The 17,138-nt window shown below is 46.3% G+C and overlaps 2 protein-coding genes across 2 annotated transcripts in view; both read left to right on the forward strand.

Moving 5' to 3' along the window:
• Positions 1-5,959, forward strand: part of LOC132464046 (homeodomain-interacting protein kinase 3-like) — a 30,565-nt gene extending 24,606 nt beyond the window's left edge. Inside the window, exon 18 of the mRNA XM_060060212.1 lies at positions 1,253-5,959. Within this exon, the coding sequence (XP_059916195.1) occupies positions 1,253-1,822 (570 nt within the window). The 3' untranslated portion in view covers positions 1,823-5,959. The remainder of the gene's footprint in view (positions 1-1,252) is intronic.
• A 127-nt stretch (positions 5,960-6,086) lies between these two features.
• Positions 6,087-17,138, forward strand: part of kiaa1549la (KIAA1549-like a) — a 65,903-nt gene continuing 54,851 nt past the window's right edge. The window contains 1 exon segment of the mRNA XM_060061549.1: positions 6,087-6,903. The gene's annotated coding sequence lies outside the window, so the exon portion shown is untranslated.

Raw genomic sequence — 17,138 nt, forward strand, 5'->3', positions numbered from 1 at the left:
CACGAACCTGTCTCGCGGTGTGAGAAGGCAGAAGCGCGATACGCCCTTTCTAACTCTCTGGTCAAATTGTCAGATTGAAATTTGCTAATAATTTGTCTAAATAAAAGTCTGTTGACAGCGCCCCCTCCTATGCCGTAAGTATGCGACGAGATGCCCTCTCTGTGATGACAGCTCTCCGTGGCTACGGAGGATTGCATTTCTCCACAGCCGTCGAAGTCCTCATATGCGATATGAACGACATTTATCCAGAGTGGGCCAAGCGCGAAAAGAATTGCCTGTGTGATCCCTGTCTCTAGTGTTTTGTGTGATTTGACTGGCAGTTTGTCTGCTTATAGGTCGGAATGAAGCGGCCACCGATTATTGACAGGATGGGTACTTTATTCTACCGGATTCGTTCGCTTCTTCACTAGACACACACGCTACCGCTCGCTCTCCTCGCTCGTCCACTCACTCGCTGACGTCACTCGCACACACACATACGCACACTGCCATTCTTGCGCACACACATACGCTACTCGTAACACTATGCCTCGTTATTGCGACGTTCATGTTAGACGTTCATGTTTTTTCCCATCTAATAAGAAGCGCTAATAGGATATTTGACTAAACCACCAAACTAGTTGAGGGTTTTTGCCTACCTGCAAGCATCCTCCAACTGCAATCTTTGGTTATTTATTTATTAATTTATCTATACTTTAATAGTATTCTTTCTGTTCAAATCTGTTCAGTGTTCCAAATTATTTGTTATTAAATGTTACATTAAGTTAATTGTTATACAAGTGTTGTTGAAATAAAATGCTTTTTAAACTTAAAAAAATCGTGGGATGTATCGAACCGTGGGTCAAAAATCGTGAAACAAACCAAATTGTGTGTTGGTGTATCGTTACAGCCCTAGTTTTAACCGTCGATTCAAAGTTCGTACTCCATAGATGGCTCCCAAAGCCTACTTCCAGGAATTGTATTTTTACGTCTAAACTGCCCGTACATTCCCTCTTACTCTTACCCCAACACCATCCCGCTCGTTTGCTGCTGTGGTTTTCTTCTTCGTCATAACCCAAAATAAGTCGATTTTAAAGGAGAACGTTCAGATTGGTGCCTCTCCAAAGGTCGTGCTCCTGTGTTCCCGTTTCAAACGGTTAAAAATGGCTTCGGACCGACTGTATCCTCCTGTCTTTGCTAACGCTACCTTATCGCCGGACACACTTTGATCACTGCAAACAACAGCTGACCCCCCCCCCCCCCCCTCCCCCAGGTGCCCTCCTACGGCTCCAGCCACAGCAGCAAGGAGTGGAACGGCAACTACGTCCCCCTGCGGCCGCACGCCTTCATCCCCCCTACCGTTCAAACGCACACCTTCACCCACCTGCCGCACGGCAGCCCCACGCACACTTCCACCACCCCGCGCGGGCACACCCAGTGTCTGCCCGCGCACGCCCTGCTGGCGTACCCTCCTACCGGCCCCCTGCACGCCACGCACCCCCACCCCCACCACCTCCCCTCGCACCACCTCCCCTCGCACCCCCCGCCGCTCCTCCAGCCTGGCTACGGCCTGTCTCACCCCCAGGGGGGCACCATCGTGCACCAGGTCACCCTCGGCATCGGCCCCCACCGGCTCCTCCCCTCGCCGACCGTGCTGCCCCATCATGGCCCTGGCTACCCTCACCCTCACCCTCACCCCCACCACCAGTTCCCCCCTCACTTCACCAGCATGGCCCCGCCCTCTCTCCCCTACATGGCCTCCCCTGCCGCCTTCAGCGGCTTCCCCCTGAGCCCCACCAAGCTCGGCCACCACCACCACCACCACCAGTTCTCGTTCATCTGAGGGCCCGTCAGGGCCGCCGGGGCCCGCCGCCACCGCCGCTCTGCCTCGGCACGGACGCGGCCCCCGGGAGGCGGGAGGCGGCCGCGACCTGGCCAGGTAGATTCACCAGCAGAGCACGGAACGGCTACGCCTGACTGCTGACCACCACGACGACAGTGCTGCCGCATGACACGGGGGGGCGATGGGGTCTGATATTAATGGACACTTTAGGTTAAGCATTGGCCTCGTATCCTCGTGTGAGGTGGCGTTACGTCGTCCGGAGGGAAATGGACTCTGGGCGACTTCCGATGACTTTGCGGTGTGTGTGTGTGTGTGTGTGTGTGCTTTGTGGGAAAGTGTCTGGAGTTTATGTGAGATTTCGGTTAATCACACAACGTGAATCCAGTATTGTTCTGAATAACAAGCCGTTTATTGTTGTTGTCAGGCACCTTTTGGTAAGCCTAAGCCTTTTACCCGTCTCTGTGATAGGAGTGCCCAGAGCTCTTTAAGCCACGTTCACACCAAAAGCCACGCAAATAATCTACTCGGGCCAACCGCAGACTTTTGTCACGCGAGTTGTTTAGCGTCAAGTGAAATTTGTGTCAAATTTCAAATATTTCTACTCGAGCAAACGCGCGATCGAGGCAAATTTGCGTCGTTCGCACGAGCAGAATCACACAAGCCGTGTTGTTTGCAATGACTCTGCATGTATTCGCGGCGTTGGCTTTTGGTGCGAGCGTGCGGTAATGCGTGTTCACCATGGAGGAATCGGACCTCCCACTCTATCCACTCCCCCCTGATATCCTAAAGCCCCCCTCCCTCACCTCCCCCCCTCACACCTTTCAGTGCCTTAAGAGTGGAGTCTGACAAAAACTTCAGGAGTTTCTAGATTTTAATGTTAATGGGCTTGCAGCAGCACTTGAAGCTTTACTTCTTGTTTAATAGGATGAACCTAGTGGATAGACACAAGCTTTGGCTTGTGCTTCTTTATTTTCCCGTTTGGTGTAAAGACTGAGTTTGTATTGAGACTATAAATGATATATAGGCTTTTGATCGACTAAGCTTTTTATGTATGTACTGAATGACTTCATATTTTGATAATCCATTTCTATACACTAGTGCTTAACAACAGTATTGTCACTGTTAACTGTAACTGCAATACAATCTAGAAAGCATTTGGGTTGCTGTGTGTTACTATAGTAAAGGCTGTATTTCAATTAATCCATAGTATATTTTAAAATACATTGTCAGGAGCGCTAAAGAAAACTGCTGAAGTTTGGGCTAAGGACAAACCAATTGATTATTTTGTGTTGTAGTTTAAAAAAATGTTTCAGTGTTTTTTAATAACCAATCAACGTACAGTATCCTTGCTGGGCTATTGGAGTGTTTTCTGTGTATTTTATTGGATATTTTTCATTGAGTTAATAATCCTTTTTTTGTCTCGTTACTTTTTTGCATACATTCCGTCATGGTATGGCATTGCCTTGCTTGTGTATGGTTTGAGTTTTTCCCCATTTCACCCACACCTGTGTAATGTGTGTGTGTGTGGTAAGGGGTATGCCTTCTTTAATGGACAGTACCTTGCCTGAACGGACTGGCATTCTACTCGTCTCTGCACCAAAGACTGTTCACTTAAATGGACACTCTTTGTGGTCCATGTCCCCCCCCCCCCCCCCCAGTAAACGTAGATGGTATCATTGGTTAAACTATCATCGTTGTATAGTGTAGTATGTGGAATGTATAGGTAATGAGCTGCTATGTATCGACTGGCTTTCACTTCCCATAGCTGTGAGTTAGAGGACTTAACATTACCCCTCTCCCCCCCGCCGCCCCCACTGCTTTCTTCACATTCGTGTTGTTTTGATAAATGGATACCATAGAACTGGGTGAAGTGTGATCCCAGAGCATATTGAATCATATTCATACATGCAAGTGCCTCTGTATAATGGCTTTTTGTTTTTGAAGTGATTTTGTTGAACTGCTGTAATCGTAGATTGGAGGTTTCTAGCTTAGTTTATATTCTCTTTATTTACTTTGGTTGAACTTGTGGGGTTTTGTGTGTGCATCGTATAGCATCAGTATTTTCCTCATCAAAATAATGTTTGGTTACGGTAATTGTGTTGTACTTAAGGTTTTATTCTGTCTGAAGACATAGCTTTTTTTTTTTTGTATTTTTGTTCTTGTTGTTGAGCTGTATTTACAACAGTTTTGTACCGTACATCTAGTGCCTTCTTCCACCCACTGGTTCCCGATCTGCGTCTTTGCATCCATTTGAAAGAAACGGTGCTTTGGGGACCGGCGGGGTGTGTTCTCTCTCTCTGGGTTTGACCCGTGTTATTAATCCCATTATTCACCACTCAACCCAAAGTCCTTTTTTCTCTTGTTTTGCGAACCAAGACGTTCCAAAACAAGTGGCGCGTCTTCTACATAATCCTAAGAAAGTATAAGTCAGGGAAAGTTTGTTCCAGCGCCAGAACCACACCAATGACGCCATGCAGTACTAAACTCACAGGACCTATCTTTATTATACACACAGATGCAAAGCTTTACTCACATGCTGTGAATGTATTGTGTTGGGACTGTTAGTTATTGTAGACGTGACGTAGCCTAGTTTGATGTCTCTGTGGCGGCCACATTGCTCTCGGAGGGCTCCTCCTGAATCTCTAGTGTTTTGTGTACGCCGCTGTCTGCCATTGCTCGGGGTTTATCTTGTGTTTTCTGTTTTGCGGCAGGCTTTAGTGATTGAAGTTGGGCTTTCTTTAAATAACGTGCGTGTTTTGAGTGGCTTTAGTCAAGGTGTGTGCTTGTCGAGGATGCAACTGCTGTCTGTCGATCCCCGAAGTAGGAGAACGGATTGGTCCGCTGCACTGCAGGGAGCGTGTGCACGTCAATATCAACGACTAGATCGTAGTCTGATGTTGGACTGGATGGAGGGGCAGTGGCTCCGGCGTGTTCCCTCTGTAGTCGATCGACCCAACTGGGGAGCAGGTTCTGTTAGCGGCACTTGTTTTGACGTATGCCCGTCTAGTGTTGGATTTTAGTTTGTTATGGTGTTCTTTTTTTTTTAGTTTAGTATCGTTGTACCAACCAGCACATCGGAGACGTGCACGGCCACACCAATGCGGGGGTCGTGATGCACGGCTCTGTAATCCCCCCCCCCCCCACCTCTTTGGACTGATTGCTCAGGATCACTCCGGAAACGACCCTCCCCCCTACCGCCCCCTCGGCCTCTCGCTGAGAGTTGAATCATCATCACTGTCGGGTCAGATTGCCCCTAAATGGATCATGGAGCTAAATCCAAGCACAGCACATTGTGTCCCGTAGCTTCACACTTTGCAGAACCACAGCGTCGGACAGTTCCGGTGTGTGGGTACACAGATACAGTCGAGTTGATTGAGTGCCTTTTTTTTAAAAGAAAATTAAAATATTAAAGAAATCGACAAAATGGGCAATATCTTCATCTCCCTGATTCATGGGATATCCGTTCTAGCATATGGCAAAACCAAAAGAGCCAGTGGGCTAAATGGGATTGAAGTCATTTGAAAACAAGAGATTAGGTTAGAGTTGGCTTTATTTAACAGTGACAGGATCCAAAATAGTCTGCAGGCTTGCTGTTTCTGGGTTCTATGCTTTTACTAATGATGTTTCATTGGGCACTGGGCAATTGTATGTTATTTGATCCTTATGACACTCAAGTAGAAGTTTGTAATTAATGGGTTAAAGTTTTGTATACTCAATTCATAAGTATGTAGATGTGATTTCTTAATTTAATTTTGAACTGTTACTGCTTACAAATGTGTGTGTGTGTGCGTGTGTGTGTATAGATTGTGTGGCTTTTATGATTTTACCGTTTTGATTTTAATTTTTAATTTTAATGCTACACTAGTTTGACATGTAGCAACTGCACTGTGCAATATACAACATGACTGGGAAAATAATTGTTTGGATGTATTTGTGTGTTACTAGTGTTTGGTCGTTTTCTTCTCTCCACCTGACCCTCTCGTTCTCTAGTGAGTTTCAGCGTGACCTGGCCTTATGTACTTTGTCACAACAAGCGGGTCCTTCTGAGTGACTCTTAAGGGTGATTGTCAAAAAAATGAGTATATGGTGTATGATGTCGAGATTCACTTTGAATAAAAAAAAACATATTTTGCTTCAGTTGATATTGTCTGCTTGTTTTTGTTATCATGAGATTGATCTGAACGGAGGAAATTATCTTTATTTGTATAATACTCAAGTCAACCAATGGCTGAGGGTTAGGGTTAAAAATAGTACGCATTCTTTGATCGTATGGAGTAAGTAATGGCTTGAATATTTGCGTCCATAAATTAACTTTTTGTTCCCAGAATAAATCCATTGAAGGATTCAAATCTCACTTTTGTTTTATGAGATGATCCAGATCCAGCTGCCTTCATCCACCACCAGGGGTCGCATGTTTTCCACAAGGACTCGATTTGCCAAAGAAATGTTCTGGGCAGTCCTTGCTGGCGTCATCATCAGTGGCTTAATATTTGTATTCTAATGGCACCACGGGTTATGCGGAAGGGTAAATAACCAGAGAGAACATCGTCTGACACGGCCCAGATGTAAGAATGATGGAGCCGTTGGACTAGGGTCGGAACGAATCGGAATAATTAACCAACGTGACGCTGCTGCTGCTGTTGAAGGCAATACACACGCACTGCCCGTATGCTCGATGTGTGTTCAACGATGAAGAGCGCTTTCCAGCCGCATTAGGGGTGCAAACAGGATTCACACAATCTGTCTTTCATGTACTCTGGTCTCCTTTAACAAGCTCATGGGGAGATCCTAGATTCTCCATACTTGGGAGCAGGTTGATCCAATGCATTTCACAAGAGCAACACCGTTGAAGAATTTCGATTCGGAATTAACGGGTTGAGCCATGTTTAGGCAGAGCATTAACAAAGCCGTTTCGGGGTTCGGAGGCTTGACGGAATGGCCCGATTTTGGGATGCTGTTACCGGTTTGCTTGGCGACAAACGGAAAAAAGCCACTGGCGACGAATGGCACGCTGGCCAGGTGTTCTCTGACCGTGTGGACCCTGGTGCTGCTGCTGCTGCACTGCTCCCTAGCTGCCGAAGGTAAGGCTCCATAGTGATCAAACTCTACCCCGATGTGTGCTGCCGTCTCCATACTGCAAGGTTAGCCGTATTGGTATATCATAACAATAATATATCAACAGATTACCTAGCCTGGCTTCTCTCCTGTGCAGCGCGCACTCTGCCCCCGTGATCTACTCGACTCTAATGTTTGGCGTGTATAACCAAGCCCATCATTTCGGAAACTGTAGCTATCATTCATTGGTGTAGATTTAAGTTCACCTCATTGTAACTTCTCATGCTTTTGTAGTTTCTGTCTTTTTTTATTTCATCTTGTTCATTAAAAAAAACTATTATAATAACACAAAATACACACAGGTCTATGCATTTAGCCGTGCGGTGACTCGCACCGTGCGACGCGCACGTTTTGGCGCCGTGCGTTTTGGTGGTGGGAACCCGGTGTCCGCGCGACTGCCGAGCTGCCCCTCCAGACCCGATAGAGTGGCGCATACCGCCGAGGTCACTCACCTTGGATTGTAGGTCTACAGGGAAGACGTTTCATATTCAATATCAACGAATTATTTATGTTGCCAAACAGCCAGCCAGCCAGCCATCTAGCCACGGGCACGACGAAAATAGAATCGCGTCCTCACAGTTGTCATTGTGTGAGATGGGCTTCATTATTTCAACCTAGACCCGTCAGGGAAACTAAACCTCTGCTGAGTAGCCTACAAGACCATACAAAACCATCACAACAACACCTCCAGCAATAACCGCAATTGTACTAATATTACATTACTACTATAAAACATCATTTTAATAATATCCTTTGGGGGAAAAATGGACTTGTACATTGGTAAAATAGTATTTTAAATGATGCATTCGGCTCAGTGCAATCTGAACCTCCTCACGGTATTAGAACTGATCTCAGGCCTGTCTCTGAGCCCTGACAACAACACCACAGAGACTCCAGCTCTCATCACGTCTCAGTTTTGGCATAACCCCCGGTCATAAAAAGATTAAAGCAATTGCTTTATTCCCGTCAGACAGACGTCTGCTGCTTTTTGGGGCCGAGATGTATTTTACCTCTGAGTCTGCCTTCGGATTGAAACTCGTTAAATATAAGGAGGTGTTTGAAACGCATAATTTATGACGATTCACTTCAATATTTATTATATTTGGTTAAAGATAGTTATGTTCATAGCATATAGCTATGTGTCTGAGAACAACATGATGAACATAACACTGGAGTTTGTATTCACACTGATTACGTCTCAGCACTGAACTAGATAACTACAAAGGACTGCGATAATGAAGAACGTTATTCGGTTGCGAGGATCCTTGAAAGACGTGCAGCCTTGCAGATGTTTCCGTGGCATCAAACAGCCAACCAGAGCGGCGGCGGGATCCTGAGGCGGGCTGCGGATGGTAAACAGCTGGACGCAGACTCCTTCCCTCCTAATTAGGCCGACTAGTTGTTGTCCTGCTTCACTCTTTTGTTCCTTAATGACTGGGCTTGCCCGCCTGCTTGCTGATGCAGTGACCGCCCTGCTTGCTGACTGGCTGACTGCCGCAGTGGTTAACTGGTCTCGGTAGGACAGTGACATTATGCAAGTCACTGTCCGAACTTCCCTCGCATCTGAAGTCAGGTAGCAGAGGTACCTGCTTAGTCCACCCACAATGCACTGCTGCAGTTCAAGGAGGGGATTCATAACATGTTTGCCAAATTGACCATAATCAACAGAAATGGTTGAAATGTTCCACTCTTATGTATCACAATAACCGTGTTCACTATCGGCAGGTTTTTCCTGCACTGGATATGTGTGCTTATGTCCGCTTTCTATAGCAAATAAAAACAAGTAGAGTCGGTCTTAAACATCTTGAAGAGCCATGTTTCTTCTCGGCTCTCTTCACCATTCATAAAAGAGTTCTGTGGTCTAGTGGCTCGAGGGGGATAGTTCAGTGCACACATATGTGTGGGTTGTGCTGCATGTTGTGTGTGTGTGTGTGTGTGTGTGTGTGTGGATATAACTGCACATGTTTCAGTGAAGTGTGTTATTTAAAAGATACTCCGCATTTCTCACCCATTAGCTGTATCCTACTGGATGGACTGTTACCATGGGAACCGTTCTGCAGTCAGTGCTGTTTCTTGTCTTGCCTTTTGTTCTTGCCAATCAGGTATTAGAATAGCCCGGGAAAAGAGTCGGGTCAGAGTCGCTTGCTTAATAATCAGTGTCAGACACTGGCGCCGTGGCACAGTGGGTCAGATGGGCGTCTGCGACTCTGGCTGGGGGCCAACGGAAGCCTCTTTCTGTCGGGGTTTGGACGCAGCTCAGATCCACCGCGTTAGCCGATGCTTATGGCTAATGAATGAATGGTGTTCCGATTTCCTCACTATTAAATGTATTATTCATAAGCATGGGGCAAGAATGAATTGTGTTCTTTTCCATCTGCATGGCGGGTGTATTTGACTGGCTTCACAATTGCTCGAAAGCGCTTACTTTCAACTTTGGTTTGTTTGCAGTGCAGTGACTTAAAGGTATGGGATTCAATTTATTTAGATTTATATGAAAGAAAAAAAATCTATCGGTGGTTGTGATAAACCTGGATGAATCCCGGGCAATAATTGCATTCGTCCCAAATGAAATGAGTGATTTGGCAATAAAGTTTTTCTTATCTTATCGTATTAGGCGTCCCCTACCTGTGTCTCCTTACCTACCCAGCTACCGCTGACCTCTGCCCAGGCACTCTTGGGGCATAACAAGAGTCTTCCACTAGGCATTAAGGCCCGCGAGCTGGTCATGTGTTTTGGGAGAGCGGCTTTTGAAGGAAACAGGAGGGTTGGGATTCTTTCAGTCGGATACTTTCAAAATCGAATTGAGGCCCAATCCCATTTCCACCCCTTACCCCTTCCCCTTACCCCTTCAAAACAAGGGGGAGGGGTTAGGAGAAGGGGTAAGGGGTAGAAATAGGATTAGGCCTAACTCTCCAAATTGCCTTTTTTTTCCAAATTGCCTAGCTTTAAGCTGAAACCATGACCGATCCCTACGTAATGTAGATATAGTTTACTTTTTTGTTCTATATGGAATCAAGCCCACCTGGCTCACACCAGTCACCAGCTCTTTGTTGGACAGATAAAACAATTTAACTAACAGGTTGCAAGCAAGGTCAACGGTGTGCATTGACCCCTTTGACACCTGGAATCGACGTGCCTTTTGGGCTACCGGTTTTTAATTGGATGTCTCCAAAACGCATTGTAATGCCAGGTGTAAAGAAGGTCTTTGTATCAAACAGTAAGACAAAAAAAAGTACACATTTGGTGGTCTGCTAGAGGGAGGGAGACAAGAGAAGAAGTTAAAAAGACTGCTGTTCTACGGTCCCTTTTTATTCCAGGTCAAATATCGGCTCATGTTGATCCCTTGCTGATGTTGAATTCAACGTGAGTGCAAATCAATAAAAAAAAAAAAAACTCTCATCCTACGTTGTAAATCTTCACACATGTGCAAGCTAATGAGAGCGAAGGGATATAAATCATCTCTGCACAAAGTGTGGTCCTCGGTGAGAGCTGGCCTGCGCTTCCACATTTCCATGGCACTCAGGGCTGACGGAGGTCGCACCGTATGGAAGTCGGTGTTTAATGCAGCCTCCATCGGGCATGGCGCCGGGGACGAGAGAACGCACTGACACAACTGTTTACCCTGTGGCAGCCCGCTCCACTGAATGTTAGCCTCCAGTCAATCCTTTCTTTCCTTGTTTCTATTCTTCCGTGCTTTCCTGCTTTATTTCCTTGCTCTTTGTTGATTCATTGAATTAACCGTACCAAAAAAAAGAAGCTATTTTTAGCTTTCGATGTGATGGTTTGCAGTGTTGCCCCGAGCTGATGGATTCTGACATCAGGCTCCTCCTGATGTTCACATATTCCTGATATCACACAGAAAACCCAATGAGTCACACTAGGGGTCTGCCCCTGTTATATACCGGGGCACAGGAAGCTGATTAAATCAGATGAAGATACGTCTACCCCTTGTGCCCTGATTACGTGAAAGAGGCACTCCCATAATTAATGCTCTCAGCAACACCTGTGTTTGTCGTACGATGACGCCTCCGTGTGAAAAGGATCCATTACTTAACATGCCATTAATACGCTGCAGTAGCACTTACTGGGGATGATCCCAGTCCTATTGGCTTGGCATCCTGTTTCATCTCACATGACATCTGATCAGCTGATATTGATGGTAATGCTGCCGTGTTTCCTGCATGTGTGAGGAGGTGGACAGCGGGGCGGGGTGGGGTGGGGGGGAGGCTCTCCGTCTCCACTGCGCATGTTTATCCGCGTGCCGTTTGGCCACTGCTCTGATTTGTGGCTCTCTGGTTGGCGGCGTCTCCCCAAACTACTCTGATGCAAGCGTAATGATGCTGTCCCCCCGGCGGTGCCCTATACACAGAGGGCGGAACAACCAAATAAAAACAAATAGAAGATAGTAACTTTTCTAACAGAAATTCTGCCTTGGGATTGGTTGCCCAATCTTCGAATAAATAAGTGATTTGCGACGTGTTTCACCTGGTGCGAATACAGGTTGGATCGACTTAACACTCGACAAATCCACACTGTTCCACGGTGTAAAATAATGTTCTACCTTCATTTTCGCCATCTTCTGCTTTGCTGTGGCACAGACTAACAGTTGTATAAAACGGGTTTATGGAACTGTCCTTGTTACCATGACAATGGATTGGACTAGCCGGTCTTTTCGCCCTCACCATTATGGATATGATCTCACTCACAGATACACACAAACACTCACAGGCTGTAATTCTATATGTGTCTTCCGTTCTGCACACATACCTTCACAAGAGAGAGAGAGAGAGAGAGAGAGAGAGAGAGAGAGAGAGAGAGAGAGAGAGAGAGAGAGAGAGAGAGAGAGAGAGAGAGAGAGAGAGAGAGAGAGAGAGAGAGAGAGAGAGAGAGAGAGAGAGAGAGAGAGAGAGAGAGAGAGAGAGAGAGAGAGACTAAGTATTTCTTCCAGTTTGTGTATTAATTGTATTATGTATGGCGGGGTCTGATTGCTAGTCATGTGGGAAGGATGAATCACTGTGTGATAATTAGATTTTTAATCCCAATTAGCCACAGTTCATATTACCCATACATCTTTGGGGGATGCAGAATACACGGCTCCTCTTTGGTTTTGGATCATTTGATGTGACGTTTAGAGTCAAGTGCAAGATGTTTTTTGATTTAAGGGTGCTATTATTATTTGTATTATGACATGTTGCCTACTTGATGTGCAAGGTGTCATAAAATAACACTGAACCCAAGTTATGCAAGAGCACAAAGTGTCTGAAATATTCTTTATTTGTGCGACAAGCAGCCAATCAAAAAATGCCTGATTAATTATAGTGCTCTGAAAGACATCTTAATCAGATCAGAAGTTATCTGAGTAAAGTGACAATGCATTCCTGAAGCGAAGAAGCAGCAAGTGTTTATTTTTCTATTAATTGTTCATTAAACTACTAATACGCTTAGTTGATTATCAAAGTTATGATCGATTAGCTCACTGTTGATTGTGTAATTGACTAATTAATCAACTAATGGTGATTGATGGTGTGATCACGTTATGAAAGAATCTGTTGTCATGGCCCTGGCACGTATGGTTCACATTAACACAACACATAAACATCCTAAATAGGGCTGTGCAATTCTTCCGATTTTGATTGTGATTTTGATTTTTGGTTCAACGATCTCCAAAATAATCTAATCGAGGAAGTATTTTTATTTTTTGCTGGATCCAGCTGGATCCATTATTCGATTATTTTCGATTTCCTCCTCGCTTGTAATTTTTTTTAAAGAGATATTCCAAAGTTCTCATTTACAAAGTGTTTTCTTCTTAGAAAATAAAAGCATCATGTTTTGAAACTCAAAAATAATAGTTTGAATAATCGTGATTTTAATAATGACCAAGATAATCGTGATTATGATTTTTTTTTTCCATAATCGAGCAGCCATAATCCTAACAATGGAAAGACTAGTGCGTCGACCTCTCCCTTAAATAACCCCCTGCTACCCGACGAGGGAATGTACAAGAGTGCCAGCCCATGCGAGGTTGTCGGGAGAAGCCTGCAGAGACTTAATAGACACATCTAGAAGCCGCAAAGATGCCGACCACCTGGGGGAGAATGAAGAAGGATGAGGAGGACCACAGGAGGAAGGACATGAAAAATTCACATGCACTCAAATGCTCACCGAGACACAGAGAGGGGGGGGGGGAGAGGGAGAGGGAGAAGGGGGAGAGAGAGAGAGGTACGTAGAGGGAGAGAAGGAGGTAAGGTGTAGGAAGATGGATGCATAGGAAGAGAGGTGGAGGAGGAATTGAGAAGTGAGACGGGTGCAGAGGGAGAGGAGGGGTGAGTAAAGAGAGAATGAGTGAGAGAGGAATGGGGGAGACGGATAGGGGTTTTGAGTTACAGACAGAGCTGGAGATAGGGCGGGCAGCGAGAGATTGAAGGAGAGAGATCATGAGGGAAAGAGAGAGAGGGAGGGCGGGAAAGAGAGAGCAAGAGAGATTGAGGAACAGGGATTTATACCCACTCCTGCCTTCCACTCACTGCACCCTTCCCCCAGTCCTCACACACATCACTCATCTCCCAGTGGTCTACACAGTCTACACACAGAGGTCTACACAGTCAGATGTCTACAATGTCTACACACTGCCTACACAATGCCTATATGTGTGAAGCCCCCTCTTGGTTTGGAGTGCAGCCTTTTTTGTTTTTGTGTCTGATCGTGTCTTCCATATAGTTTGGCACATGTGTGTGAATGTATGTGACATAACACGGCCTTAAGGACGTTTGTGTGCGTGCGTGTTTGTCTGCGCGAACGTGTGCATGTGTGTAGTACTCCTTCACATCGCTGAGCATGTCCTTCTCCCTCCAACTGCATTCCAAAGGTCAAGGAGAACACGTATTGGGTACGACTGGGACTGTATATGGGTGCTGTAGGTGTGCAGAAGGCCCTTTCCTTTAGGGAGCCGGTTGCGTTCCCATCCAGTCCTACAACACAGGCAGGGTCACGCTGGAACAGTGTTGTGTAACGACAGCTGAGGAATAATTAGATTCTCCATCGCCCGCCTATTCTGCGGCGCTGAATTCACAGCCACAATCATGACCGCCGTTGCTGTAGTTACTATGGTTACGTGGCAGTGTGAAAAGAGATCGTAATTCTGACCGTGAATGGACATTAAGGTGTGTGCATTTGTGTTTGGTCAATGTTACTGTGTGTCTGTTTGAAGAGTAAATCTTTCATATAAAGATGAATGCTTGTGAGGATTGTTTTAACAGTAATGAAATCACTCAGGCCACATGCTTTATGTTGTAAACATAAAGCACACTCACGCACGCACGCACACACACACTTGTGTGTGTTCTGAAGGCTGACCAGCCCCAGCTTGTTTGCTGAGGGTTATCAGTGAGCTATGACCGACCAGTGCTCCCAGCTAATAGAACCAGTGTGCGCTAGGTCTCCCAGTGAGCATGCGTAGAATGCCAGACCCGGAACAAGGCTCTAACAACTAGGGATGCACCGAAATGAAAATTCTTGACCGAAACCGAATATACTGAAACAGTTGGCCGAAAGCCGAAACCGAAAACCGAATGTGGCTGTTGCTGTTTTTCATTCATTTTGCTTTAATTTTTCACCATTGCATAAATCAAACAATTAAATGTCCTTTATAAACTTTTTTGTCTTGCTTTTCAATAAAAAATAACAATTACAAATTTGATACAAAATATTTATTTAATACTGAACGTTTTCTAACATTCCAACAAACCTTATAGCAAGAATTTAAGAACAATGTACCTTTAAATAAATTAGTAATTTAAAAATGTTGGGTGCATTTTTTTCAGCCTTTTTTCTCATTCAGCCGAAACCGAAAATTATGTTTTGGGCCATTTTCGGCCGAACATTTTCGGTGGCCGAATATTCGGTGAATCCCTACTAGCAACACAACTCATGTGGACATAATTCATAAAAGTTTTGAGCAGCATGTGAAGCGAAGACGTCATCCAAGGCGGTACACCTCATGGCTTTCCGACCAGGGTTATGAAAAGTGGTCTTACTCCATGCCGGATTGGAGGAGAGCGAGGAAGAGAGACCCCTTTCTGACGCCTGGGTTGAGTACTTTCAGACATGGCCATTTTAGGTTTTTACTGAATCATCATCTGACGGGAAGAAGAAACCGACAGGAGGTTCAGTTGTCCTACGCGGTGATGGTGCTGCTGATACTCTGGGGCCCAGGAGGGTGGAGGCTGTCCTACGCGGTGATGGTGCTGCTGATACTCTGGGGCCCAGGAGGGTGGAGGCTGTCCTACGCGGTGATGGTGCTGCTGATACTCTGGGGCCCAGGAGGGTGGAGGCTGTCCTACGCGGTGATGGTGCTGCTGGTACTCTAGGAGCCAGGAGGGTGGAGGCTGTCCTACGCGGTGATGGGGGTGCTGATACTCAAGGAGCCAGGAGGGTGGAGGCTGTCCTACGCGGTGATGGTGCTGCTGACTCTAGGAGCCAGGAGGGTGGAGGCTGTCCTACGCGGTGATGGTGCTGCTGATACTCTGGGGCCCAGGAGGGTGGAGGCTGTCTTACGCGGTGATGGGGGTGCTGGTACTCTAGGAGCCAGGAGGGTGGAGGCTGTCCTACGCGGTGATGGTGCTGCTGGTACTCTAGGAGCCAGGAGGGTGGAGGCTGTCCTACGCGGTGATGGGGGTGCTGATACTCAAGGAGCCAGGAGGGTGGAGGCTGTCCTACGCGGTGATGGGGGTGCTGGTACTCAAGGAGCCAGGAGGGTGGAGGCTGTCCTACGCGGTGATGGTGGTGCTGGTACTCTGGGGCCCAGGAGGGTGGAGGCTGTCCTACGCGGTGATGGTGGTGCTGATACTCTAGGAGCCAGGAGGGTGGAGGCTGTCCTACGCGGTGATGGTGCTGCTGGTACTCAAGGAGCCAGGAGGGGTGGAGGCTACAGCCGTGTTGGTCGCAGTGGAGGTCATCTGATGTGATGAAGTTCAGATTCTGCCTCATGCTACAACATGCAGCAAAAGCAGCTGTTGGTTCGTTGTTGCGGTTGTTGTTTTATCTCCCCAAGCAGGTAAAACATCGCCTCATGAATTATTTAGCAAATGTCACCATTCCTGCCCGGACATATCCTCCACGAACAGTGCTTTCGTTTTTGCACCTGGTGCAACAACGTTAATGTATGCTGTTGTTAGACAGGTTCTATACTATAGTATCCTATTTCCTCCAGTGTATTCTACATATCTCTCTCAAAGGGCTGGTTACTTGTTAGAAAGCCCCCAGTAATGTGACACAGGGACACTGAGGATCAGTGAGGACTGAAATAGCCAAACTCCTTTATAATCCACAGAGATCCGTTGAAGCGGACACATCAGCCAGACACAACCCAACCCCCCGTGAACCCCACACACACACACACACACACACACACACACACACACACACACACACACACACACACACACACACACACACACACACACACACACACACACACACACACACACACACACACACACACACACACACACACACACACACATTTATCTTCGTCTGTCATCAATGTGTTGCTGTGACTCAAGCAGAGCTTTGCAGCAGATAGATATCAGTGTGTGTATGTTCATTTTGTAAATAGAATATATTCATTCTAGGAAGGTGATGTCATCATTGTTTCATCCCCTTTGTTTGACATCTAATAGGCTGGAGTGTGAGTGTGTGTGTGAGAGATGCTTCAATCTCCATTAAGTTTGTGAGTTCAGTTCACCACTTGATTGCAAACCACTCATTGTTTTAATTAATAGATCTCACTATTTTTTGACCCACCCACGAGGACTTCAATAGGGCATATATTTTACTGCAGAAATATTTTGTAGTTGTGTATATATATTTATACAACCACCATTTATCTTTGTAATTCAATGACAAGGGCCACAGGTCAATAAGACGCTTGATAAAGGCAAAAAAAACGATAGCAGGAGTGTTTGTGCTGGATGGAAGCCCTGATGGAAGTGACCCAACTTAGCCCTGCTATACTGTGAAACAATAGCACGGTTCCGCTGGGTCAGGTGTTCAGGGACATCTCCGTTTCAAGTGCTCCTTGGCTTCAACGTCCCGAAGGGAACGAAGATTAGCATGCAGACGAGCCGTCGCCACCGCAGTTCAGGGCGGTGCATGGCAAGGGCCCAGGGCACGCCCTCTCCCCTTGACTCACCCGTGGGTGGGG

Source organism: Gadus macrocephalus, chromosome 9 (assembly GCF_031168955.1).
Source record: "Gadus macrocephalus chromosome 9, ASM3116895v1".
Taxonomy (NCBI): domain Eukaryota; kingdom Metazoa; phylum Chordata; class Actinopteri; order Gadiformes; family Gadidae; genus Gadus; species Gadus macrocephalus.